A 26,057-nucleotide genomic window follows, 5' to 3' on the forward strand; every position below is an offset into this window, starting at 1 on the left:
TACAGTTGGGCCCTGTGAAAATTTTCAATATTCAAGGTTTTTTAAGAACTGAAACATAATTCCTGGACTTCAAGGCTCTGAAAACGAAACTTTCAATTTCAAAAATTTTCAAGGATTTTAAGGACCTGTGCACACCCTGTTTATCTATAGCGTTGAACAACACAGCAACTTGTTTCCAGGACATGAATATCAAGTCATCTGTGACTGCCAAAGGTTACTTTTATTCCCTTTGTCAGCATATCAAGTACATTAATATGTAAAAAACCAACTATCTCCTGGGAGAAACAGCACCATGCACTATATCCATGCGTACTTTCTCTTGGTCTTTTTAGCCACCAGCCACGTATTATTTACTCTTTTACGTAACAGTTGAAAATAAAAGTGCTGCTTGACACTTCTTGGTAAATATTTACCTTCAAGAAGTTTGCTCAAAATACCGACACAAGTGGTTCATAACAATGCGGCCTTACTATATATATATATATATTTCAACTCATCTTTAATAATATATTGTGTAGCTGAAATTCGCACATGCAGTGGAATTTCATTAAACAGAACCTGAAGGGACCGGGAAAATGTGTTCCATTTAACAGGAGTTCCACTCACTGAGAGGTGAACTGGGGGGGGGGCAGTATGCAGAGATGAAACAAATCACATCAAAGGCAGTTGTTCCATTTAATCAGCAGTTCCATTTAAGAGATTTCTGTTCACTGAGAGTCCATTGTACATATATTACATAAAAACTAGGAATTATTTTGAACATGCATAAAATGCCTAAAAAGCAACAACACACAATAAAAAGACCAACCACATTTCAGCTTTAGGGCGAGCATTAAATGCACACAGAAAAGATTAGGTGAACATCAACCTAAGTGACAAATTTTGCGCTACCACAGACAAACGTTTATGAACCATCAGTGCCCAGAAAGCTTTTATCACACTTTTTGGCATCCAGCATGGAAATGGCAGGCACCACATTCGGTGCTTCATACAAACACCGAAATTCACATTTAGTGACCACATCTTTATAGTACCTAAGCACTAACTAGCCCAATTTGGCATGTTGTTTTGTTTTTTAATGCTTGGCTGCCAACTTGACCTCAAGACAATTGCACTCAGAGTGCAGAAACTTTTTTCCTTGACAGGCACCACAACAGCAAGCATTAAAAGCAATGCATGATTGAGGCATGCTTCACTTGTCTTAGACCAATTAAACACAAAAAACAGTTTGTCATTCAGAGCTGCCTCAGGTTGATTGTTTATCACATTTTCATAGTTTATCAGGTACGCACTCTCTTAATTCCCCCAATGTCACTGACCATTCCGACAATCAACTTCCCTAAGAAGAGACACTTAAAGGCAAGAAAGGGTAACGTACCAACTCTGAAATGAAGGAGCTGCAACATTTACTGTACATACATATCTGAATTCAAATGAAACAAATGAAGTGAAATGGTTGCAGCCAATGTCTCTGAAGTGGCTACTATGACCCACTCATGAGAAGAGACGATCAGCCGTTCCTTATCGAGCTCGGGAGATCGCTGAAGTATGGGTGCTGCATGGCCTCTTCCGCTGAGAGCCTCATGGATGGATTGCAGACCAGGAGTTTCTGGAAATCAAGTGCACGTGGAATGACGTTTTGACACAATTCGGAAACAAGAAGAATCGTATACTGTCATTTGTATGCATTCTGGCGGTGAGTTCTCTTTCTAGGATGTATCTGAACCGCCACAACAATTGACATGACATTGAAGGTTGTACACATTAACAATGATATGTTTGTATTGCATGATTTTAATAAAAGTGAGACCCCTCAACGGTCACCACGAAATTCGTAGAAGTATTCAAACAAATATTCTTGGATTAAATAAAATAGGAGGACACTATACAGAGAAGAAGAAAAAAAGTGGGGTGAGTGGATAGTGAAGTCTCATGTTGAATTGAATCAAAGTCAAACAGTGGCCAAAAATATCGAATACCAAATACAAAAATTATTGAAATAAAGAACAAAGAAATGAAATTGAATAGCACCACACCTACACTATAGCATAATGATAGTTTCATTAAGTGCTTTTTGGGAAGGATTTTTAAATTTTTGAGCTCTTATGGGAGTGCAGGCATATTAACGGACGAGCCGCTATTCAGTCAGCAGTAGCGCTCCTAATCACCTGACGGCTAATAGAGAGGGTACGGCAGCTGGATTTTTTTTCTCTCTCTATTGGTTGCATTTTACAGCTCATTTGAAAACGGTAAAAATATTAAAATGTGGGGTTTCATGTGCCAAAATCACAATATGATTATGAAATACATCGTAGTGGAGGGCTCTGGAAATGTTGACAATCTGGTGCTCATTATTGTGCAGTGACACCGCACAGTACAGGGGGCCTCTAGCATTTCGCCATCATCAAAATGCGACCGCCACAGCCAGTATTGAAAACAGTAATATATTGCTTCGTCATTAGGTGTGCAGCAGGACCAGAAATCTTCAAGTTCCCGTTCACAGCAGCGTTCTAACTACGTGCCCCAACAATGCAAGCTTCAGAAGGAGCGGTGCGATGTGGCAGTGGTGACTGCACAGCATGAACAAGTTTTCACATGTGAAGCCAATCACCGAGAGCTTTCAGGGCCAAAGTCATGACGTCGGGACGTTTTTCGGCACATGCGTCATACACAACTGAACTACGCAATAAGTCCGTGCCTTCACTTTGGAAGTGAAGTTGTGAAGAGCCTAATTTTTCTCATGTGTTTTTTTTCTTTTTTTGTGCCGAGATGACATTCTCTTTTAAAATAGAGATGCACTCACTTTTGAACTAGGATATCGAAGAAAGTTTAAACAAAAGGCCTACTGTAACGATGTTAGCATTACTTTTAACCACCCCACCCTAACAAAGTTGCACTATTGGCCTTTGTTGCATTTTAGATAATTGTCCTGTTAATTTATCCTAAACTTTGAATTCTAGCAATTCCTGTGGTTATCTGAAAACTGTTTAGAAGATTTGAATAACCTTTATTTCTTATGATGTTCACTTTCGGTCTTTTTTGCTGCTTCCTGCTATTGTGTTTCTTGATTAGAACTCTCTTTTTCTTGCCTGCGATGTATTATGCTGCTTGTTTTCTGTACCACTGTTTGCTGCTTCAATTATTTTCCTCTATATTCCCTGCTGTAGGAGGTCCCGATTCTGTCTGTAACTATGGGACATAGGCGTATCTCTCGGGGAGGCAAGGGGGGCACTGGCCCCCCCCCCCACTGAGAATAGTAGTAATTCAGTCCAGCAGCTACATAAATATATATAACAAGATTTCATAACATATTTTTCCCAGTTTTCTGCTGAAAAGGTTTTTCTGCTGAAAAGCTTATGCAATGCTTTCACGCCTTGCACTCGGACATTGCAGAGGAAGCTACCGCTCAGCAGGGGCTCTAGAACGTCAGACCACTCTATCATGCCTTTATGGGGGTTGGCGTCACCTGAAATTTACATAAGTGACGCAGGTCCAGGCTGAAATCGATTAGGAAACGCTTCATGGGCCGATCCCATGCTGTTCCCACCTTTAAAAAATGATTATGTTTATTAGAAAACGAATTGAATCGCGGCGGCTCTATATCTTAGCCGCCATGAGTCAGCGAGGGCATAGAACTGTATTTGAAGGGGTCCGAGTCGGGAGAGCTAAAAATGTACTTTTGTCTCTAATTTACCAGCGTTGCCTAACTTGTATTATGGTAGGTTGAAACAATCGTCGTTGATTGCAACAATGTTATAGGTATGGCAGTCAAATCGAGCACAGAGGGAAGCCCAGCTTTGAGGCTTGCCCCGCGACTTGATTGTCCTTAGCAGGCAGATAGTCCACACTTTTCTGGACTACGAAAATTGCCCACCTGCAAAGGTTTGCATCTGTTTCTAATCATGCTTATTTCTCCATATTTGCAAATAGTTCACAGAGAGCTGTACATGCACATAAATGGCTCAACATGGATATACTATTACAATTGAAAATATTTATTAAAGGCACATAAATTCACGTCGCAACTGCCATAAAAGCCACCGCCAGACTGATCGCCAGGAATCCTTCTTGAATTACATTCCGAAGGAAACACTGTCCCGCAATAAGAAAAAAGAAACTGCACCACAGTAAGTAATGCAATGTTTATTGTGCACACATAACTTTGACGCAATAAGTTTTTGCAGATTTTATAATATATAAAATTTTATGATTTTATAAAACACACACTTTTTTGCCATTAGAGAACAATCATCTTAATGAGGCGGTGCAGAAGAGTAATAACAGACGAGAATATAATGCGGACAAGGAGCAAACTACGAAATCAAAATTTATTGAAAAAACAAATATATGTTGGAGCGCACGCTCGGTGCGCTCCGAGGCACATATGAATTACCTGAATTAAGTCCGAATTTGACCAAATCAACGAGTTTTCATGCCATTAAATAATACAGTCGACTCTCATTAATTCAAATTCGAAGGGACCCCTGGATTTTGTTTGAATTATCAGGCTGTTTGAATTATCAGAAGTTCTCATATATGCGACTCTGGGTAAGGTGACAGCACAAATTATGATCAGACATCTATATTCACACTTTTAAGCATCTCTAGATCCTAACTACACAAAAACAGAGAGCGGTGCATGTATGATCAACAAGTTTATTGACTATCTACTGCTGACTAGACCTTTTAAAAAAATCATGGATGGTCAACTGCTTATTTGCCACATGCGCATTTAGCACAAAGCTCTCGATGCCAGTAAGTGCTGCCAGTTGATTCTGAGAGTTTTCTGTTGTTGTCAGAAATTTTCTCACTTTAGCAATGTACTGGAAAGCCTGTGCAGTTGTCACATTTTCCACTTCCTGTTCTTCTTCACTTTCACTGCTGTGTTGTGCTGGCAGCACCTCTGCCACCAAGTCATCGAGTGTGTCCTCCCTGCACACGCACAGGTTATCATCAGTAGCTGCATAACTGTCGAGGTCGGCAGCTATGTTGTGCGCTTTTAGAGCAGACAGCACTTGGCTTTCATCGTCGCCCTCAGTCTGCAAGCAGTCAGATGAAGTGGCAATGCTGCAGCCAGGTATGCGGAAGGCATGCTCGAAGCAGTTCCTTATTGTTGCTGATGTGACAGCATTCCATGCGTCGGCGAGCATGCCCAACGATGAGAGTAGTGTGACACTGTAAGGCATGGAATTGTCCATACATATCAGCATTCTCTTTAGCAGTGTTTTCCGGTAATTAAGCTTCAAGCATTTGATTACCCCTTGATCCAGGGGCTGGAGGACAGCTGTAGTGTTAGGAGGCAGAAATTCGAAGCGAATTGCTTCCAGCCCCTCCACGTCGCCGTGCGCAGGGCAGTTATCAACAATGAGCAAAATTTTCCTTTTCGCTCGCTTCATTTGCCCATCCAGTTTGCGGAGCCAACCCTCGAACAAAGCTCGCGTCATCCAGGCTCGCGTGTTTCCGTCATATGCAACTGGGAGCGTTCGGACGCCTTTAAAGCACCTGGGACGCTTTGACTTGCCCACAACGAAGAGTTCTGGCTTGTGACTTCCGTCCATATTGGCGCAAACCATGACGGTTAACCGTTCTTTGCTCAGCTTTCCGCCAGTGCAACGCTCTCCCTTGCGACACAAGGTTTGATCGGGCAGGCACTTAAAAAACAGCCCCATTTCGTCGGCATTATATACATCAGCCGGGGAGTATTCAAGCAGCAGGCTTTGAAGTCTAGTCTGCCGCCAGTCAGAAGAAACAGCTTCATCGACCACTGCTGCTTCACCACTCACTGTTTTTAAGGAGAGACCGTGGCGTTCCTTGAACCGAGAAATCCAGCCATCGCTGCACTTGAAATCTTCAATTCCCAAGCGCAAGGAAAGTTCTTCAGCTTTCTCTCGTAGGATTGGCCCATTTATCGGTAAATTGGAGCTCCGTGCGCGCTTGAGCCAAAGAAGCATGGCGTTTTCGAGATCCGGGTACGCAGCTTCCCTAAGCCTTTTCCGATCGGGAGCGAAGCGGCTCGCGTTATTCTGCAGTTTGTCTTTGGCTTTCAGAATGGTTGTGAGAGTACTTTTGGTTATTCCATACTTCAGTGCCACTTCGGTCTTCTTTACCCCAGCGTCGACTTCTTGGATAGCGGCCAATTTCTCTTTTAGGGGTAGTGTCCGATATTTTCCTCGCGGTGACATGGTCGATCGAAAAATGCGCAGCACGTAAGAAAGACGGGCAGACCTGTACGCATTCTGTGGGCAGGTCACGTGCTTCGGAGTCGGCCGGCGCCACCGGCACGCCGGAAAAGCAGAGATAAGCCGCGAGCCAGCTTCGTAACCACCGGGCCGTTTTTGTTTTTCGTTTTTTTTTTCCACCGCGGCGCGGAATGCTGAGAAATGATTGTGTGGCAAAACCTTTTCCCTTGAAGTTTTAAGGCGCTTATTTTTCAATATCAGACTATTATGATAATCATAAGCACGCAAATTTTCAAATATTGCCGGCAAATCAGCAGAAATTTTCTGGTATGGACAGGCAGAAAGTACGAATTAACCGAATGACGAAGTTTGAATTAAGCGGCTTTTAAATACATTGAAAGCATAGCGAGCCAACCAAAATTTTGAATTTTGTATGAATTAACCGAAAGTTCGAATTATCAGAGTTTGAATTATCGCGAGTCTACTGTACATACGTTACCATGCCAGAGAACACATCCGATCGAGTCATTCAATTTTACGAACTAATGTGTGTTGAATTAACAAGCTTTTACTGTACTAGTGGACTCTTACAGCTAAAAATTAGCGCACGGATCATTTTCAAGATTTCTCCAGAGTACTTAGCTATGTCAGCTACATGATTTGTTTAGAAAGTAAAAATTTAAGGCTTTAAGGCAATTAGGATGTAAAACGTTCTCCATAGTCATCCTACTTACAATGATGAACTCAGATTATACTTAGCAGATGAAATGGTCAGTCCCAAAAGAGACTAAATGTGGCAGGCCCCGAAGAAGCGTTTTGGGAACTTTTCTCGTAACAATTGGCATTGGTGCGATCGAAACAATGACAACAACGCTAAAATTACAATTCATGCGGATGATACCAGCTTATATTTTGTGGTAAAAATTAAACCCAAACTTGACAACAAGAGCTAACATGTCCCGAACTGGTATAGTTTCTGTGGCTGAAAACTACCTAAAAAATACCATGCCAGAACATAGGTGTCTTTATCGTCTGGAACTGACTTGTGTAGTGCAAAATACAACACGCACAGCAAACAGACCATAGGCTCACAACTGAAGATTTATTGAGCTCGATAATAATGTTCATGCACATGTCTTTGTGGTTATGTAGCCTACCAGATCCCTATGGTATGTGGCGCCATTTATATCAGACGAACTGGAAGGTGCGTCATGGTGACAATACGAAATCACCACGGAAAATAGCAACGTAATTACCGATTATCAAACCAAAACCTGGCAGCACACATCACAAAGCATCACTGCAAGCTGCAGTCTCACTAATCTTTCGGCAATGCAATTTTAGAAAGTCATTGCTCAACTCTTTTGAACAATGTTTTTATGAGTAGCTTTCCGGGAAAATACTCAGCCTGTAGGACGAAGTTAGGACGAAGTGAGGACAAAGTTCACAGCCCTCAGCTCTCTCTCTCTCTCTCTCTCTCTCACACACACACACACACACACACATGCACGCACACACACACATGCACGCACGCACACACACACACGTGCACACACACACATACACAACGTACACACACTGTTCTGTATACACTAATACTGTATTGATTTCACGACTAAATAAAGCCATTTCTGATTCTGATTCCAATGTCGAATCGAATTAGTACACTCGGTATTATTCAATGTAACTTCGAAACCCAATCATTCACATACCCCGAAAAGAATGTAAAGTCACGACGATCGATATAAAAGGACCACTAAATGAGCAGGAAACCTTAAAACGTGTTATATTAAGGGCTGTATTCTGAAATGGTCCTTACATTAGTGTGCAGGCCTCAACTTCTTGAGGACGCCTTATTGTGTATTCTGGAATGCTCCTTATTAAGGTTCCCTCACCGAGGCCCTCCTTGGTGCTTCCTTAAGGTAAGGTAGCGCTGAGGCTACCTTCGTGCGTCCTTACCTCGTTTCTTGCACCTGAAAGGGTGCTTTTCTGCAGTGCTCTCGGGTCTACCGACAGGGGGTAAAGGAGCTACACCACCGCTCCGCGGCCGCAGCCAGATGAAAAACCAGAATCACGCACTGCGCGTCGTAGGCCGACTTCTAGCAACGAGCAAGTATTTCTTGTACCGTGACCTGTATTGCTATGTGACACCTTCAATGAAAAGCAGGAGGGATCGGTTGAATATCCTAGAACTATACAACGAGAAAGAATTCCAGATGGGTTATAGCTTCAAGATTGGTATGTTTTCACAGTCGATCATTCCAAGATCTGCGAGTATAAAAGCTTTGGGAGGTTCTGTAAGCGACACCCATTGTACATACCACAAATCGGTTCTAGTGATTCATTTCACTAAGAGCTTCTTCATTTCTTGTAGGAATGCTTCTTTTTGATAAACAGCAAAGTTTCTGTAGGGTGGTAAATAACAACATGCGTTGCCGACTTTCAGTTTCCTGCGGTCTGGCTCAGCTAATCAGATTAGCAATCCGCCGTGATGAGACTTTTAGGTGAGTGACCTTTGCTTAAAAACTGCAGCCTATTTTGAGGCAGTCGGACTTTGTCAATGTATTCGAGAAGCAAGTTCAAACAATAGCCCTTTTGGCAACTTTACTGTGCACAAAAGAGAATGGTTTTCTTGCACGTGGTTCGCAGGTGATGCAAATATACTCACTGGTGAAAGCAAGCTTTCGTGTTTCATGACCAGATGGATAGACATTCTTCAAATACTATTCCAACCATTACCAACAACACAATGCAAACTCGAGCCACCAAAATGTTGCTCCACGAATGCACAGTACATGTTCTTATTCTGAATGTAATGTTATGACCATCATCAGCATTGGAATTCTTCAGGCGGCTATGAGCCTAACAAAGTTCTCGATGCATTCCAGGCAAGAATGTGGAGTTGAGACAGGCTGATTATCTCTCTGTCAAACGTGAACAAGGGTGTCAACAGACTGGTTCGGCACGAAGAAAATCAGTGACACAGGAAAGGCCATTGTGACCTTGACTGCATACAAGGTACCAAGGCACACCGGGCAGGCAATGAGGTGACAGGGGGCATTTTAAAGCCACCATGGTATTTGCTGTTTGGGGTGGCAGCTAAGACTAAACCAGCTGCCACTGCACTTTTCGAGGAGAACGAATTGTCAATCTCAGGAATTCAACCAATGCTTCCTTTCTACTGTCTATTGCCAAAAGCTTAGGAGCAAAGGCTGTGGTCGGCCTGTAACATACAAAGACTTCAATCCTTAAGTGTTCAATCCTTAAGTTTTACTACAAAAAAAGTAGTAAAACTACACCAGCAAGATTATGAATCAGTGAAAGTAGAGAAGGCTGCAGTGGAGGCCAAATATATTCGAATTATGGCTCTCACTGATGTTTTCTTGAACTGCCTTTGGCAGGTTAAACTTTAAACAATATTAGTATGTAATGCTTCCAAATTAAAGTGAAGGTCAAGCACTAACTAGAGAAAGTGTTCGCTATAGTCAACGTGGAGGACACATACCTGCAGCAGGTCTCGTCCTCTGCAGCTCAACTTTGGCACCACTTGTGCAAAGCTTGTCGTTGGGTGGTATAGTGGGAATGACTGCAAGAGAGAAATAAGAAGGAACTAAGCAAGCAATCAGAACCAGATTGGCCAGAAAAAAAGCATTTACCACCAGGTTCTACAACGACAATACTATTATTAATGGTAGTGCTTACGATGGGTAATAGTCTATTACCCACACTAACATAGTTCAAAGGGGCCCTGCAACACTTTTTGAGCATGGTCAGAAAACGCTACCGATCGGTATAGAGGCTTCGACAACACGCAAGCCAAATATTATAGTGCAGCACGCGGCCTGGAATTCACAATAAATTATCAAAGTCAGCTAAAAATTGCTTTCTCTTCTCTCGACAAATCAGGGAATATACCCAAAAATCACACGTAGCAAGCCCATCTATCAGCCATTGGCTGATTTGAACATCAGGCTCGCTCAGTACAGAGATCACGCTGAAAGGCCGCTGCTTGTCCACGTGTAAAAGCAGCGGCCTGAAAAAGCAGCGCATTTGAAAAAAAAGAAAAAGAAAAAAGTGCTCAAGGTCACAAGGTCCGTGACATTTTTCTGTGGCCCTGTCATCCCTCCCTGCTTAGCTTCCAGTGTTTTCGTCGGGACGAAAGAAGAGAGAATGCAACTGAAGCAGGTGACAAACCTTTGTAACTTCACTCAGACGGATTCTTAAAATTTTTGCGGCGTTGAATTCGTGAGGCAATAAGCTCTTCTAGTAAATTCATTCTATGGTTACTTAAAGAAGTGTTTCGGGGCCCCTTTATCAGGAGGCAATGAAGAGCAACAAAAAATCAGTTTCAGGAGGTAATGGTGCAACTCATGTCTTCTAATGGAATGAATACAGCGCGCCAGAATTAACAGGACATATGCGTACTCTCACCAGTAGTGATAGTAACTGAAAGTATACAGAGTGAACAGTGCAGTCAGTTGTGTTCTCCCATGCTCCCATTAATTGACCTGCACACTGTGCATTTGGCCAATTTCTTTATCTGAAGACTGTGCCCACCCTGTCCACTCTCCAGGCATTCCGTATAGATCACAGCAGACAAATGACCGCAATTATGATGATCAAGCTGAACACCCCTTTGGTGAAACACAAGAGGCTCGGCGACAAAATATGGGCCTCATTCTATGCACAAGCTTGCACTTACCTCCCAACACGACCGCAAACATGACACTATGCCGGATGGACCCATCACATGGGCATAATTTTAAGGTCGTAGTGCCCACTCTTAGATTTAGCTGATAAATTAGTTTACCATACTACGCAAGCATACATTCTTATCTCGACCACTTTCTCCGTCAGGGCCTCAACACCACATTTCTGTGGACAGTTTTATTATATTTAGATCTACATTTTATGCTTGCCTGGTTGCTTTCTGACGAACATGACAAAAACATGAGTAGGCACATTAAAGAGCCTATAAACAAACCTGCAGTCCAAAATGTGAGATGAAGCAATGAGCATGCACTTGTACAATGTAAGTATGCTAAAACAAAAATTTTGCAAATAAGCATTCTAATAAGGAAGTTATGAGGGTATAGAACAAGCCACTTCGACTTGTTTTAATATCTTGCTTAGTCTCCTCACTCTTCTTGGCAGCGAAGAGACTCGAGTAGGCATGGATCATCGTCATGACCGCGCCCACTTCACCAATGTAACATGACGTCAGTGATAATATCTCCAGCGTACGGCCAACAAAGAGGGAGACTTCCGCCTCGTGTTGCTTGTGCCAGTGCAGCGTGGTGAACAAGTGCGATAAAGCGTGCAGCCGAAACGATGACACAGCAGGATCAGGAGCTATATTGTGTGTGCAAAGGGCCAATTCACAAAGTCAGTGCTATGTGAATTTGCCCACGAACAAGTTTACGTCGCTTCACGATCATGGAGGACTCGACAGGCACTAAAAAGGGGATCGAGGATTGTTTCTCGAAAGGGAGTGTGAGTGTGCCCCGCAGTGCTGCAACATCCGCAAAATATGATCGCTACGGGTTCCAGCACGAATTGGCGAGCTTACGAACGAGCTGTGGAAAAAAAAAAGTCTGAGCCTGTTTATAGGAGCTTTAAAAAGAGAATAGACAATAAACAACATCACTATGCATTTTTACCTTGTAGTCTGGCAGCTGTGTCATCCCTGGCCAGGTGTCTTCAGTTGGTGTACCCAAGAGCGTACCACATGTCAAGGAGGTTACTACTTGATTTACATACGATGTTAAATATTATTCATTGAGGTTTCTGTTGCAGTGTGTGCAAGGTTACACTTATCACACAAGAACCGATGGCGGTCCACACCTAAAGAATGACAACCATTTAAGAAGCAGCCTAGAAAGCACTTGATGTCACGCACAATTAAACACAAGACTAGCACACCAAGAAAACAGAGATGGCAGCTAAACAGCCACTATAAAACGTGAAAGATGTGCTGCTTCTGAAGACCCTGAACGATGATGCGCTAAGAAATGTGTCTTTACGAAAAAGAAAACAAGTGACTGCGTGTGTTTGCAAATTAAGTAACACAACGAGACTTAAAATTTGCTGACAGGCGCGAGGTGGGCTTGGTTGAAGTCACAAGGAAAATATAACCTTGGATTTTCAGAAAAATATTTAGTCTAACAATAGGGGTGATTGCAATCATGACGATCACACTGGTTTTGTAGAGCAATATGACAAGACACAGTCTAATGTTAATAATAAGCACTTTGGACATACCACTGGCACAAGGAGATGACAGTGAGGAACAAAGCAGTGCCAGAACAATGAGTCCTGAATCTTAATATTAAGAAAACTTGTGCCCAGAATAACAAGACAACTCAAAGCACAATAGTAATGATTGTTGTAATTGTTTTTCTTTTTCCTTTCTCACCAATGTTCTTTAAATGTATATGTATAAATTCTCTGTGTAACGCCTGAACGGCCCTGTGGGTATGAGTGTAAATAAATAAAGAAATAGTAATTTGCACCAATGTGGTTCATTAAAAATCTGATTTCTTGGCCATAAGGTGTGCTGACTATTTAAGTTTGATTAATTGTGCATTTTGGTGTAATCTATCATGGTCGCTTATGTTCCAGAACATACACTTCCATTCATTTTGCGCACACAATGTTATCAGGCAGAATCATTTCACTACAGTATTAGCAACACTATTTAGGAAAGCTTCAGTACACGTAGATGTATTTTGTGTCAAGCACCTTGTGATGACGATGAGTTAATGGAGGAAAATACGTAATTGGAAAAATGAAAGATTCTGCATGTGCCAGTTTTACAAGCAGGTACAATTTCATATCTTATGAAAAGTACGTAGGAATAAAAAGAACAATACTGTGCAAAACCCTTCTGAAGAAATAAATATTTCACACTTTTGCAATAGCTATACTAAGGCAGTTCTGGCAACAATAAAGGATATTTGAATATCCGTTTTAGTTGATCGTCAACGTCACTCCCAGGGAATAGTGGTCTTCCTGCATTTGCAAGCTCTGCAAAAAAAAAAATAATAAGGTTAATTAGACAAATAAATCGAAGCATTTCTCACTATATGGCAGAGCATGCAGTCCAAGCTTCCTGCTAGAATGCCACAAAACGAGCGCTCAAAAACGGGCGCGCCGCCAAATTCTCGCGACAAAGCGCCGAGAGGTCAACGATAAAAAAAGAAAACAAGCATCCAAAGACTCCCCGGGCATGCGTCCCTCTCCCCCCGGAAGCGTGGGTTCGTCGACGAACCTCCTCTCATCGGCGCCCGAGCAAGCCCTGGAACTTTCTAGATGGAAAGGGGCGGGGTGATGCCGGGTTGCGTCATCCGTCGCGGACGGCCTTCGAGCCGTCTCGCCCTTTCCTCCAGCCTTCGCTGCGTATAGCGCCGACGAAATGATGAGAACTTTCTGGAATCTCGCGCAGAAGGTATTTATTCGAGCAGCCGGGATGAGAGATCAGAAGAAGAAGGAAGTTAACGCCAGAGTGCGTAGGGCATTCCGCCGTGTAGTCGGCGAAGGTTTTGTCCTTAGTGACAAAGCAGGAGAAGAAGATTGATTGATTTGTAGGGTTTAACGTCCCAAAACCACTATATGATTATGAGAGACACCGTAGTGGAGGGCTCCGGAAATTTTGACCACCTGGGGTTCTTTAACGTGCGCCCAAATCTGAGCACACGGGCCTACCAGGAGAAGAAGAAAATATGCGCCAGAGTGCATAGGGTGTTCCGCCTTGTGGGCGAAGCCTTTTGTCTTCCGTGACAAAGGAGGAGAAGAAGAGGATTTCCACCTGAGAGGTGAAGACTCGAGCTACAGGCAAGAGTGTGTGTCTACCACTATCAAGCGAAGACACATGGCAACAGCTGCGTGTGGGAAGCCGACGTATTTCCGGCGAAGAAGTTCGAAGCTTGGAGAGGGGCCAATTGAAGACGCGAGGTTTTCTGGAAGAGAAACTTCGGGAGCAGCGGAACCACAACAACGCTGGACTTTGAGTGAGAGATTCTCGGAAGAGTATCATTCAGACTTCTGTTCCAAGGACTTTGGACTGAATAAGTTTCCTAACTCTTTAGTCTTTAAGTGTCTTGGTTGTTCGATGCATGCGACTGCATTGTAGTGCGTATTGTTGTCTGTGTCCGTTGTTTCGAGTGTGGCTGATAGTACTGTGTAGTAGATTGTTTGATTGGTGACACATTGTATTCAACTATTGTCGAGTGTGCATACTTGTGTATAGTTTTGATCTGCTATAATTGAGAATATAATTTTGTTTTGTTTATCAACTCTCGGCTCTGACTTGTTCTTTGGGCCACAGCGGGCGTCCGCTGGCGCACCAAATAGGACCACTTCTAAATTGTCCACGTTTTCGTGGTGCGGTTCGGGGGGCCGGTACTTCGGCCCTTGGAATTAGCCCGGCGATCACCTCCCGAATTAACGGGACCCGTGACATAGAACTAAACAGAAAAGATAGACTAACAAAAGATGGACTAACAAAAAAAAAATAAAATGTGAGGTACTGAACAGGGGCATTGAGATCACATCACTGAAAGATCACTCGCAAGGCCCCACAAGAAATTTCAGATGTGCACTAAATATTCAAAAGGGACATTCAATTGCATATACGTTTGGAAAGCTTAGTAGTACTTGACACAAACAGACAGAAATTTTGTAATGTGAAGCAAAAAAGTGAGCTAACCCTGCCATGCAAACATTATTTCTGACGTTTTTGATGAGGATACAAGGTCTGCAAGCTACGTTACTTCACTGTCTTCTCTTAAACGTGAGCTGAATGCCCACCCATGTTTCCCTCATCACGACTGTCACCACTTTTTTACTCCCTTTTCGTCTTATAGTCTTTCTTTTGTTTTCTGTTTCTACTTCACAGTGTTCTCTGTTTCACACGAATTTTCATTTTTTTAAATGGCTAGTCAGTTGCACACACGTGGCCTTTAATAACGTCCTCCAGTGCACCATTCGTCAATACCAATCAAGCCCGCTTGCTTCTTACAGTTGGTGGCAACAGTTCGAAGGAGAAAATGAACAATATTCAAGTGTTTCTAACATGAAACTGTCGATTACCTACTGCATGCAGTACAATAATATTTGGCTCAGATGTTCACAGAAGACCTGGCTAGACGTCGGCAAACATATCTTGTCTAATACTCAAAAAGTGTTGTGAACGTCCTAAAATACAACAGCTTCGTAATCATTACATTGTGCAAGAACTTGTGAAGTTACACTTGGGATGTTTCAGGTACACAAAGCAATACAGAAGCTGACCTTAAAAAAAACTTATATGCACAAATGACACAGTGTATAAAATAAAGGCAGGGTAATAACATTAGTAAATACACATACATATTGTCTGCTTCCTTATTGTGGTTCAACATTTCGAGGCATTGCATACAGCTATCAATTAATAATTATATCATTATCGGTCCTTTTCTAACCATATTATTCGTCTCTATCATAAATGTTTACTTACAATTCTACGGGTTCCTGCATCATCTGGGCGAATATTGAGTGCTTCTAAAGCACACAAGCAAGTCCAAATACAGACAGATAAGTAAACACAGTACCAATGTGAAGCGAGTGTAACAACCTGCAAAAATGCAGCCAGCAGACCACATGTCAATGGATGTTGTATACAGCTTCGCCCCAAACAGAACATCTGGCGGCCGGTACCAAAGCGTGACAACCTAGAAGATGATAAGTTCACTTACAATAGCGCCACACAACATTCAGCAGCTTTCTACGACTGCCGCAGATGACGATCAACATACCTCAGCTGAGTAACACCTAACAGGAATTCCGAATGCCCTTGCGAGACCAAAGTCAGCTAACTTTAGCTCTCCATTCTGAAAGAAAAAAGTGCCAAGCACACAATGAAGGAGGATGCCTTACAGCAGTTCATTCCTTCTCAAATGACACATAAAGGTCCAATAGTTGTGAGGCTCAAGCAAAAGACTACCACTTACGATACTAGATGAAGGACAGGAATGGGAAAGTATGTGGAGAGTGAGAACACAACTTTTGAACTGTGAAGTGAGGAGCAGTACCTAGTGCTACTTCTTGACCTCAACTGGGTAGGATTGCTAGCTACAATTCAAATAACTCTGACACGCACGTTTGTAGAAAGCCATTGTTACAAATATGAAATGACTTACTTTATTAATTAGAAGATTCTGCGGCTTGAGATCCCTATGCAGGATGTTATTGCTATGGCAGAATGCAAGGCCACGAAGAAGTTGGAACATAAAAGACTGCAAGAACAAAACAAGCAATCAACTGATTATAGTTCATTATTACAAGAAATGATCATCAACAACATAACATCTGGCACCAATAAAGTAAGCAAAGTGATCAAATGAAAACGGTTGATGCATGTTGCTGCCCTAGTTTAGAGCATGAGAGAGACCCCCGAATGACGAGCCCTACTCGGGCATGATTCTTTCGCTGTCAAAGGAGTACTGACAAGAACTTTAAATCTTTTTGGGTCATTGCTCTAAATAGAAATGCGGTTGTCAAGAACCCTAAATAGAGTTTCGTGGTGCTTGGGAATGCATTGAATATATTTTTAACATCCTTGCCACCTTAAAAGAGCAATTTCGGTTTAGATAACGAGAGGGTGGCTTTGCATTGATGGGTAAAGAGAGGTCTGATGTCACGGAAGTACTGCAACTCATGGAACACTAGCCACAACTGCCTGTTTGCTGTCAGTCGCAAGTGGTTCACGTGAACAGTGATTGAATTATCATCCAGCAACTCGTGCCAGCGACTTGTGCGATTCAGGCTGCATGCAGGATGCAAATTTCGCAAAATTAGTGAACTGTGTTGCCTTGTCCTGATAATGTCCATTACCGTGGAGCTGGCTTAGAGCTGTGTCAAGACAAAAACTTTAAAATCAAAGTAAAATATATTGTACGTGTTCTCTGACTCCGGTGTGCGAAGAGCGTTGAGAGTGCAAGCCACGGAAATGAAATATGTGCCTTTAGGGGTGCCTCAAAATCATGCCAATACTTCTTTAATATAACTTGAAATGTATAACAGATTGGCTTTCAAAATGGGTGTCCGTATGTTCAATGGAAGTTGTATTCTCCAAGCCTGATTAGTGCCTCTTGCTTGCCTATGATTCAAAACTTCAGCACAAGATGCGATTGTCGCACTCTCATTTCACATGAAGTCAAAAACGGGACAAAATGAATGAAAAAAATCTTTTTAATAAGCACTAAGATAATGGTCATAATTCCTCAAGGACAGTTACCTGTGAATCATGTAATATTACATCGCACTTGAAAGCAGAAATTTATATCAAGACTTTTTGAAACTTTTCTCAAAACCTCAAGACACAAGTGTAAATAAAAAAGGGAGAGGCCAGGTAAGCATTATCATGAAATTCGTGACATGATACTGAACTTTATTGAAACCGTAGCTTTACCACGACAAATAAAAAAAAAGAAGGCCTTTCTCATGAACTTACTTATTCCAGTATAATAAAATGAAACTTTAAAGCAACACTAAAGAAAAAAATGATTTTTGTGTTATCATTTAATTACTCTTCCGCAATTCCAAAATCACCGTGCTTGCAACGTGCAAACACTCAGCAAGCGAGAAAACGAGCAAAAATAAAATGCAGGTAGCAACACCACTTTGCAATTCCTGCATCAAATGCTGTGACGACACATATTTTAGCAGTGTCTAAGAAGCCCTACATAGCTCTTAATCGGTAAATTTCATTGAGCCAGTGTTACGAAAATATAAAAAATACATTTTGAAATCCATGAAATCACACGCGAAGTTTTGATGACAAATTCGAAAACGGAACTTTGATCTTGATTGTCTTTTCTAATAACAATTTTTTGATGGTGAAATTAATGACTGGAGAGTTCTCGGGGAACACATTATCAATCTAAACAGATCCATTCTTTCCCTTTGGTGTCCCTTTAAGAAAAACAATCTGGAGGAATGATAAAGTTTTTGTATTTTTTCGCATTATCCCCAAAGTCCTGAATATGTTATCATTCTAAAAACAATCAACCACTTTCGAAATTCCACACTGCCAATGCTATTGGAAGCACATCAACAACAAATCGTTCTGCCATGCACTTTTGAGCTCGTCACATGCAGGCGTGCATCATAGAAATGACTATTTAATTTCTCTAACTGTCTGCACAACATTTATGAGGAATAGGTACATTGGTGAAAAGTAAACCACAATACGTTTTTCAGGATGACAATGATATTCCACTGAACGTTATAAAATTCCATCACACACACTGTATTTTTTGTGTGCGAGCAACCATAATGAAACGTAGTGGCTTAGGAGTGGCGTACCTAATGATGCTACTGTGCTCATAGGCAGGCTCCGGTCAAGACAAAAATGAAAGGGTTTAAACTACTTTAGCAAAACTGTGACATTTTTATTCTTAAACTGTGACGATTGTTGACTGAACATGTAGGACTGTTTATTCCACCCTTTTTCTTGACAGCACTGAATTTCTTTTACTGCTGAAAGTACACTTGCCTTAACAACTTCAAGGTCGATTTCCCCATTGAGGCTGTCAAAATACTTCTTCAGATCCTGGTCACAGTGCTCGAATACAAGAGTCAATTTTTTCTCACTGTGAAGAACATCGTGTAACCTGAAAAGAAAACATCGCAATTCGCCATCACTATGAATGATTGAAATGAATTCATTTACCGCTGAAGAGTGCCACTTTGTTTTGCAGTCATCTATGCAATGCAATGTGCTCTAGCTTAATGAGAACCAATAGATAATCAAGCAAACGAAAGTATAAGGAACATTATTTTGTACTGATTATGATGCAAACTTGAAAAACTTATATTAGCTTGGCAATCTTTTTTTTTTTTTTATCGTCATTCTGCAGCAGTGCAGTGTGTGTAGTGCTAAATACTGAGATGAATGCAGCAATAACTATTGAAATTGGTGCACAGTAATGGAAGTTATTAGTTTTCAAACGTCAATACAGCAGCAGACGATGAGAAAAAAGTTCCCTTTTGCATTTCGTTCTCCGAGCGATGTTATAAAGACTGGTTCCAATCACCACACCTCTTACAGAGACATAATGAAAGACACCTAGTCGTAGCAGTTGTGAAGTGTGCCTTAGGCTGTTTGGCAGTTGTTTTCGAAATTTCAAAATAGAAATCGTTTTGTATCCAAAGAAGTGTGAGGAGTGCTTTTATCATCTTTAGCCCAGAATAGTCTGGCCTAGCTCGGACCATATGGATATTAAACATGACTGGTCGTGCCAAACAGATTAAAGCACCCAGCCAATGTGGTGGCTCCTACATGATAAAACGCCGTATCCGATCACAAAAATAGCCATGACGTGTCACTCTAGTCCGAAAGTAATGTGGTTCCTCCATTGAAAAATGTTATAACAGCTTTTTTATTGCTTTGCCACTCACACAACAGTATTAGTAAATTCCACAGTCCCAGAGGAAATGATAAAAAGGACCTGCCTAACTTGTGTCCCAGGGCCCCTTTCAGTGGATGAAAGGCAACTTTCCACCAAAGGGAACCAAACTTTCAAACTTCGAAAAATGTGCCCGATGTTCTACCACTAGAGCTATGGCGGCGGTCATCCTCCAGTCCGTTTCATCGGGTAGAGCTGTGCCATAAATCCTGGAAGTACTAGTCGGCGCTGCTAACGGCAATGACATTGAATACGTAAATCTTTTTTTTTTACCTGCTGGTGTCACACAGCAAGTGATATTTTTGCGAGCTGACAGTTGACCAATAAATCTTTTGCATACTACTCGAAGGCATCAAGTCTGCTAGAAGGAGACCCTCAGAAGGAATGAATGAAAGATTGCCCAGATAAACTCGATAAAATAGACGGGAGGACAGCTGCCTCCACAGCTCAATTGGTAGACAATTGAAAACCTTATTCAAAGGTTCGAAGTTTGGACCCTGCTGGTGGCAAGTTGTAGTTTTGTCAACTTTGCTTTCTTAACTTTTATATCATAATTACTACAAAATAATGTCTTATATAATTTTCTCGGCTTAATTGTCCGTTGGTTCCCATAAAGGTTGTGTCCAACAAACCCCGAATTACCCCTTTTTTCGTTTAATGTGCTCTCGCTGATACACAACACTTTTTTTATTTTGTAATCTGTCGAAACTTGAGCAGGTGTCCCACATTAACCTCAGCCAGTGGGCTACAGAGAAAAAAAATTTACTTCTGCAAGTGCCAGGACAGTGAAGGTAGGAGTGGGGAGAGGAGAGTAGCTTGTACCAAATGTCCGCTAACATTTACACTTAAAGCAGGCCTTTCCTTTGTCTCATGCATTATTCATCTCCGAAGGGGATTTGGCGCCAGAATTCCAACACATCGATATCGGCCTCCAAACTGACTAAAATGTGGACACCGATTATGAAATGCAGAACTTTGTGCCGTGGTTACATATAAACAAATGAAGACCACAGGCAGCGCCTCATGAAAAAATGCTTTAGACCAATCACGTCTGTGTAGCTCATGTACATACTTCATTAACACAAACAAAAAGTATAGATATAATGGGACAAGGAAGTCACGTGTGAGCCGGGCTGCTAGCGAGAGGTCCACGGTCCACATGTGGCCCATGTTTGAGACAACTGAACGCCAATGAACCTAGGACATCCTCTGTATGACACCATCTTTCAAGTGGGTAAACATAAAATCATGTAGCTAGCCTGTATGAAAGGTGTGTGATATGCCTGATAACAGAAGCCTGCAATGGCAGGAATCATATGGGTTTTTCACTGACTCAAGCATGTTCGAAGTTGCCGTGTTAAACTAACACTTTGAAAAGCAAATACTTACTTTATTAGAGCCAAATTTTAATGCTATTATGCAAACATTTCACATAACCTGTCATTTCAAGGTTTTACAGTAAAGGTAGAAATTGCTAAAATTTTATTTTAAATAATTAACTACTGGTTCATATTCAGTGTGTTACTGTTTTCCCTTAAAGACATGTTATGAAGGTGGTTTTGAAAACAAATGCTGGTCTACATTTGCAGCTTCAATAATTCACAGATGAACAGAAATATTTCTGAAATTCCTGTAATATTCAAGTAACGGAGTACAACGTCCGGGTTGCCCTCAAACAACAGTTTTATGAATCGGTGTGCGTAGGTACAAGTAAGTGAGCGAATTTGATACATCAACCTCAGAAAAATCCATTGGCAAGTGCATTTCGAGTGTTTTGAAACAATGTTGCCTTAAACTGAAAATAAGAACCAAGAAATTATTAGTGCTATTTTCAAGATTGTCAACAAGTTCTTAAATAAAGTATCTTATGATTAGTATTTCATAAACATACTGAAGTATACCACTGAAACAGTGATTAGAAACAAGTGACTTCTGGCAGTTTACACTGAGATTACGAGAGATCTAACTGCACTTGCACTAATCTCTGTGTTACTCAACTTGGCAGCGAATTTGAACAAAGGTAACTAGTATAACAAAAACAAAAGTAACAAAGAAAGGCAAACAATATTTCTGGAAAAGCTTTCTTGGCATCGCTTAAAGCCAGACTGAAGCAACCACTTGGTTCCGTCTTTGGCTCACAAGCATCGTCTCAATAGTTCATGATAAATAAATTGTGTCAGAAGCAGTGGTGTAAATCCAGAAAACTCCCGAGGGGAGACACACATTGTGCGATGGCGGCCACCTTGTTTCTATAAAAATGTTTCATTTGTGTTTCATGAAAATCAAATTATACTTTAAAATGAAATTAAAGAAACGATATTAGTTGCTAAGCATAACTCTACCACTTTCAGCTCCCTCTCTTTCAATCTTTCAAACTTCATACCAGTTTTGCTAGACTGGCTTAGATGCCTGCATTAACCCCATCTCCTGTTCCTGAATCCCTTCCATCCGGCCATGTCATTTGGGTTTCAGCAAGAAAGACAAATTCTAGATATTTTTTGTGCCTTAACGTGTAAAGTCGCAGCTCTTCTTTTAGCATTCTCTATTCTCCATTGTGTAAATTTTAAGTTCACCGCCAACTTTTATTAATATGACACAATTGCATTTATTATGAATGGCTTCCAGCAAATTGTCAACATAAGTTGTGGACGATGGTCGGGGATTCTTTATCCTGCATTTTAAGGCTTCACGTAGCAATCAATTGCATTGCCTCAGAAGTACCCCTTAGCCTTCCAGAAAGTTCATGCTCTACACTACTTTGTGAAATGACAAGCAGCATTCAAATTTGTACTTTGATTCTATTCATCGAAAAAGTTTGAGACTTCAAAGTTCGTTTTACGGAGATTGCACAATTTCTAACTGTCAAGAAATTTGAATATGACATTCGAATAATAAATATAGAGGAAAAACACTAGCAAAAAGTGTCCCCATCAGCCTGAATACAAGGGGGGTTAAGACCCTCCTGACACGCCTATGATTGACAACAATGATCTGGAGCACAATAACCCTTTTGTTTCTGTGACATCAGTTCATCACAAACAGCTGTTACCCTTTGGCACATGATCCTGATTCAGTGAATTTTGCCACCCTGAGAGAGAGAGGGAGGTGATTATGAAAAAGCCAAGGCAGTTTGCCTGAATCAATTTTTTGACCTGCTACTCAGAGTTCTTGGTAAAGGTGGTGGTAAAGAGAGTAGAGAGAAGGTGTTGAAGATAATGAGGAGCAAGAAGACGGCAATGAAGCAAGACCTTTAATGTTCAAAAACTATTTGGAACCTATTGTCGAGCTCTGTCTTGCACGGAAACTTGTTCAGCGATTTCAAAATATTGCACTGATGAAGAGTTGGAGGTCCTAACATCCTTTTTTATACTACCTGTTGCTCCGTACATTTCAACAAGAAGGCGGCCATCAATTTTATTTGCATGGCATATTGCAGGCAGACGCACAAGAGGAGTGTGGTCGTCTCAGGAGTGTCACATACCTCGCAATTCAGACTGTCCACACAGCCGATAAGGTGTAGGTAACGGCGATTGAACACCACACCAAGTCGCAATCTGTGCAGTAAGCTTGTACTGCACCTTTTCATGATTGACAGAATTCTAACGTGTATACTTGGGTCAAGCTAGTGAAGACAATCTTGGTTAAGACCAATATGATGCAGCAGTTTGCAGTCAGCTTGTACTGCACCTTTTCATGATAGACAGAATTCTAACGTGTATGCTTGGGTCAAGCTAGTGAAGACAGCCTTGGTTAAGACCAATATGCTGCAGCAGTTTCGGGGAGGAATGTATACACAACAATGTTAGTGTCCAGTAGCAAAACTGGGATGTACGAAAGCATGGTGTTAACGTGGGCCACCTTGCTTTGCATTGGCTTGCTTGTTTTCATACAGGCTGCAATGCCCTGGAATCCACTGATACCTCATTCGATGGCCAGTTTTCAGGACTACATGATGAGATTCTGCCACTTCTAGAGCAAGAACATAATACTGCCCTCTTTAAAGTGCAGAATCTATTACTTGAAGCGCTGGTGTACGGTTACAGAACATATTCAAGTGTTGTAAGGAAGTTGCTTCAATATATAACTAATCATCTCACGAATGGCCCCAATCTTTGCAGCAATCGATTGCCACTCTTTGAATAGGTTGCATCAAAAATAGGCATGAAAGGCAGTTTTCATTTTACAAAATAAGAGAGCAATAATTGTTCTATCTGCATTTTCACCAAGTTATAATTTTTCCCCAATATTGCAGATAAATCTAGCAGTAGCAAAGCTGTTCATAGTCTGCTGCCGAAACTGGACAGCCGTGGTAAGAACATTTGTAAGGAAACTAGGATTTGTAGTAGGTGAAGCAAAAGCACAACTCAGACCATCATGTACGCCCTTGACGTCATCCGCAAGGGTCACCATTTTGAAGGTCCACGCTCTTGCCGCATCCACAAAAAAACTTGCTGCACACATTGTGTTTGAAATCCCTACGGCAATTTAGATGACCAGAGACCTCTTAAGCATCTTCTGCACACCAACGCACAGACAGCATTAACGACACGTACGAACAGACTGTCAAAATGGCATAGCAATGGTCTTGCCTCCTTGCAGATCAAGGCTCAGTGCATACCTCCTATAATGACATCATTTGACTAGGAGTCTGCAGCCCTTCACACAGCATCAACAAAGTCACTATGCGATACAATCATATCTGGAAATTTTCAGGGACTGAAGCAGGTGGTTCATAATAGTAAATAAAGCTATTTTTAGCCCGCAAAGTTTTCCAAGTTCATCATGTATTTCAAGCATGTTCATGAAGCTTCTAAAAGAAGAAAGAAAATTATGGCTGTCCTGGCACTGTGCATAAATGGGGAAGAAGAAAAAGGCATTAAGGGCATAGATAACTAAAAGCAATTCAAGAACTCACCTCACAATATTTTTGTGCTTTAGTTCTTTAAGAAGACAGATCTCTCGCAAAGCAGAACTTGGTACTCCCTGCAATGAAAAGTTTAAACATTTAAACCACGGCCTCCCTAATTCCCCGTCCAGAATTGAAGGAAAGGAGCGCAGCAAAGCCCTTCGGAGATGTAGCTGGGTTACTGAGCTGATAAACAACCTACTCTGCACATTCAGAACAAACAAAAGGTCAAACCATGTAACTTGCTTTGGAACAGGCAGAACACTCACAGAGGTGTTTTAATTTTGTGTGATCCCGTGCTTTGCACAGTGCATAACTTGTTCGAGGGGCATTGTGTAAATTGCTACAGCACCCTCAAGAACAAGAGCTTACACTGAGAATAAAGCTATCAAATAACTGAAATTCATGCATGTACCCTTTTCCTGCTCTGGTAAAACGAAAAGAACGAAATTGTGACAGCATGTGACTGACTGACATGTGCTTACAAGACTGCTTTTGAGAAGAAATATGGAGGAAGATTTCGAGGCGTTCCGAAATATGTCATAACAGTTTCGAAGGTGAAGTTGCCCGCGCAAGCACGCTTTGATTTTTGAGTTATACCGGACATCATTTTTGCGCATGAAGGCACTTCTCGCAAGCGATATTGTTGGATTTCAACGTATGGGTACTGTATACACGTCTCAGCGAGGCGTCTAATCAGTTTGAATATAGCACGTCCCATTACTGACCGTATAGACGACATATTTCAGTTATTTTCTGAATCAATCCGATGTAACGCCTGCACTTGTGCAAACCGACAGCAAGAATGCCCAAGTTTGCGATCGATATAACGGGTTGGTCGCACAAACGGAATGTAGAAAAGCACATACAAATGTGGTAACAAAACTTCTACCCTACCTCGTCGTCGTCATCGAGCCGCACACGTTTTAGCGCAACAATCTCTTGCGTCTCTCGGTTTTTTGCCTTGAACACAGTGCCGTAAGTGCCTGGAACAAATTCACAACACTGCGATTTGAGCAGCCGCTCCCAAGTGTCAAGCGTAGTGCACCCCAACCCTGTTGCGCATGCGAATAACAACACTAACAAACATTGCGCAAGATTCATCATGGATATAGTTACAAGAATCATTACACCGATTTCACGTCACACAGTGACCGATTTGGATACTGAAACTATGAAAGTTAGAAACGAAAGAGTTGTGATATCGTATTAAAGGTATCAGAGAGATATGTGTTGTGAGTAAACAAGGAAGCTCTACCTTCTCCTATCTTCTCGAGCTTCTCATATTTTTGCATGGCAGCTTCGGAAATAACGGCGCATAACAACCGTTGCTTCGATGAGTGACTGTTTACACCGGCCGAGCGTCGGTCGAGATCACAAGGCAGCGGCCATGTTTGCGGCTCAAACTCAACAAATGCGCTGATATTCTTCTTCTTTACTATGAAATACACAGACAAACTAATTATTGTTCAATTCCTTTTGCAGCAGTTGTTGCTACGCCTAAAAAATCAAAACGTAACATTA

At 41.6% G+C, this 26,057-nt stretch overlaps 1 protein-coding gene across 1 annotated transcript; it reads right to left on the bottom strand.

Annotated features, from left to right (window-relative positions):
* Positions 1-1,161: 1,161 nt before the first annotated feature.
* Cdk5 (Cyclin-dependent kinase 5) lies at positions 1,162-25,999 on the bottom strand. The gene is made up of 11 exons (XM_037412381.2): positions 25,792-25,999; positions 25,431-25,519; positions 24,543-24,610; positions 18,715-18,832; positions 16,358-16,453; positions 15,974-16,048; positions 15,793-15,889; positions 13,136-13,205; positions 11,840-11,900; positions 9,685-9,765; positions 1,162-1,609 (listed from the first exon to the last, which is right to left on the bottom strand). The coding sequence occupies exons 1-11, from the start codon at positions 25,826-25,828 to the stop codon at positions 1,511-1,513; spliced, it is 891 nt and encodes a 296-aa protein (XP_037268278.1). The 5' UTR covers positions 25,829-25,999; the 3' UTR covers positions 1,162-1,510.
* Between the last annotated feature and the right edge of the window lie 58 nt (positions 26,000-26,057).

This window comes from Rhipicephalus microplus, chromosome 1 (genome assembly GCF_043290135.1).
Source record: "Rhipicephalus microplus isolate Deutch F79 chromosome 1, USDA_Rmic, whole genome shotgun sequence".
Classification (NCBI taxonomy): domain Eukaryota; kingdom Metazoa; phylum Arthropoda; class Arachnida; order Ixodida; family Ixodidae; genus Rhipicephalus; species Rhipicephalus microplus.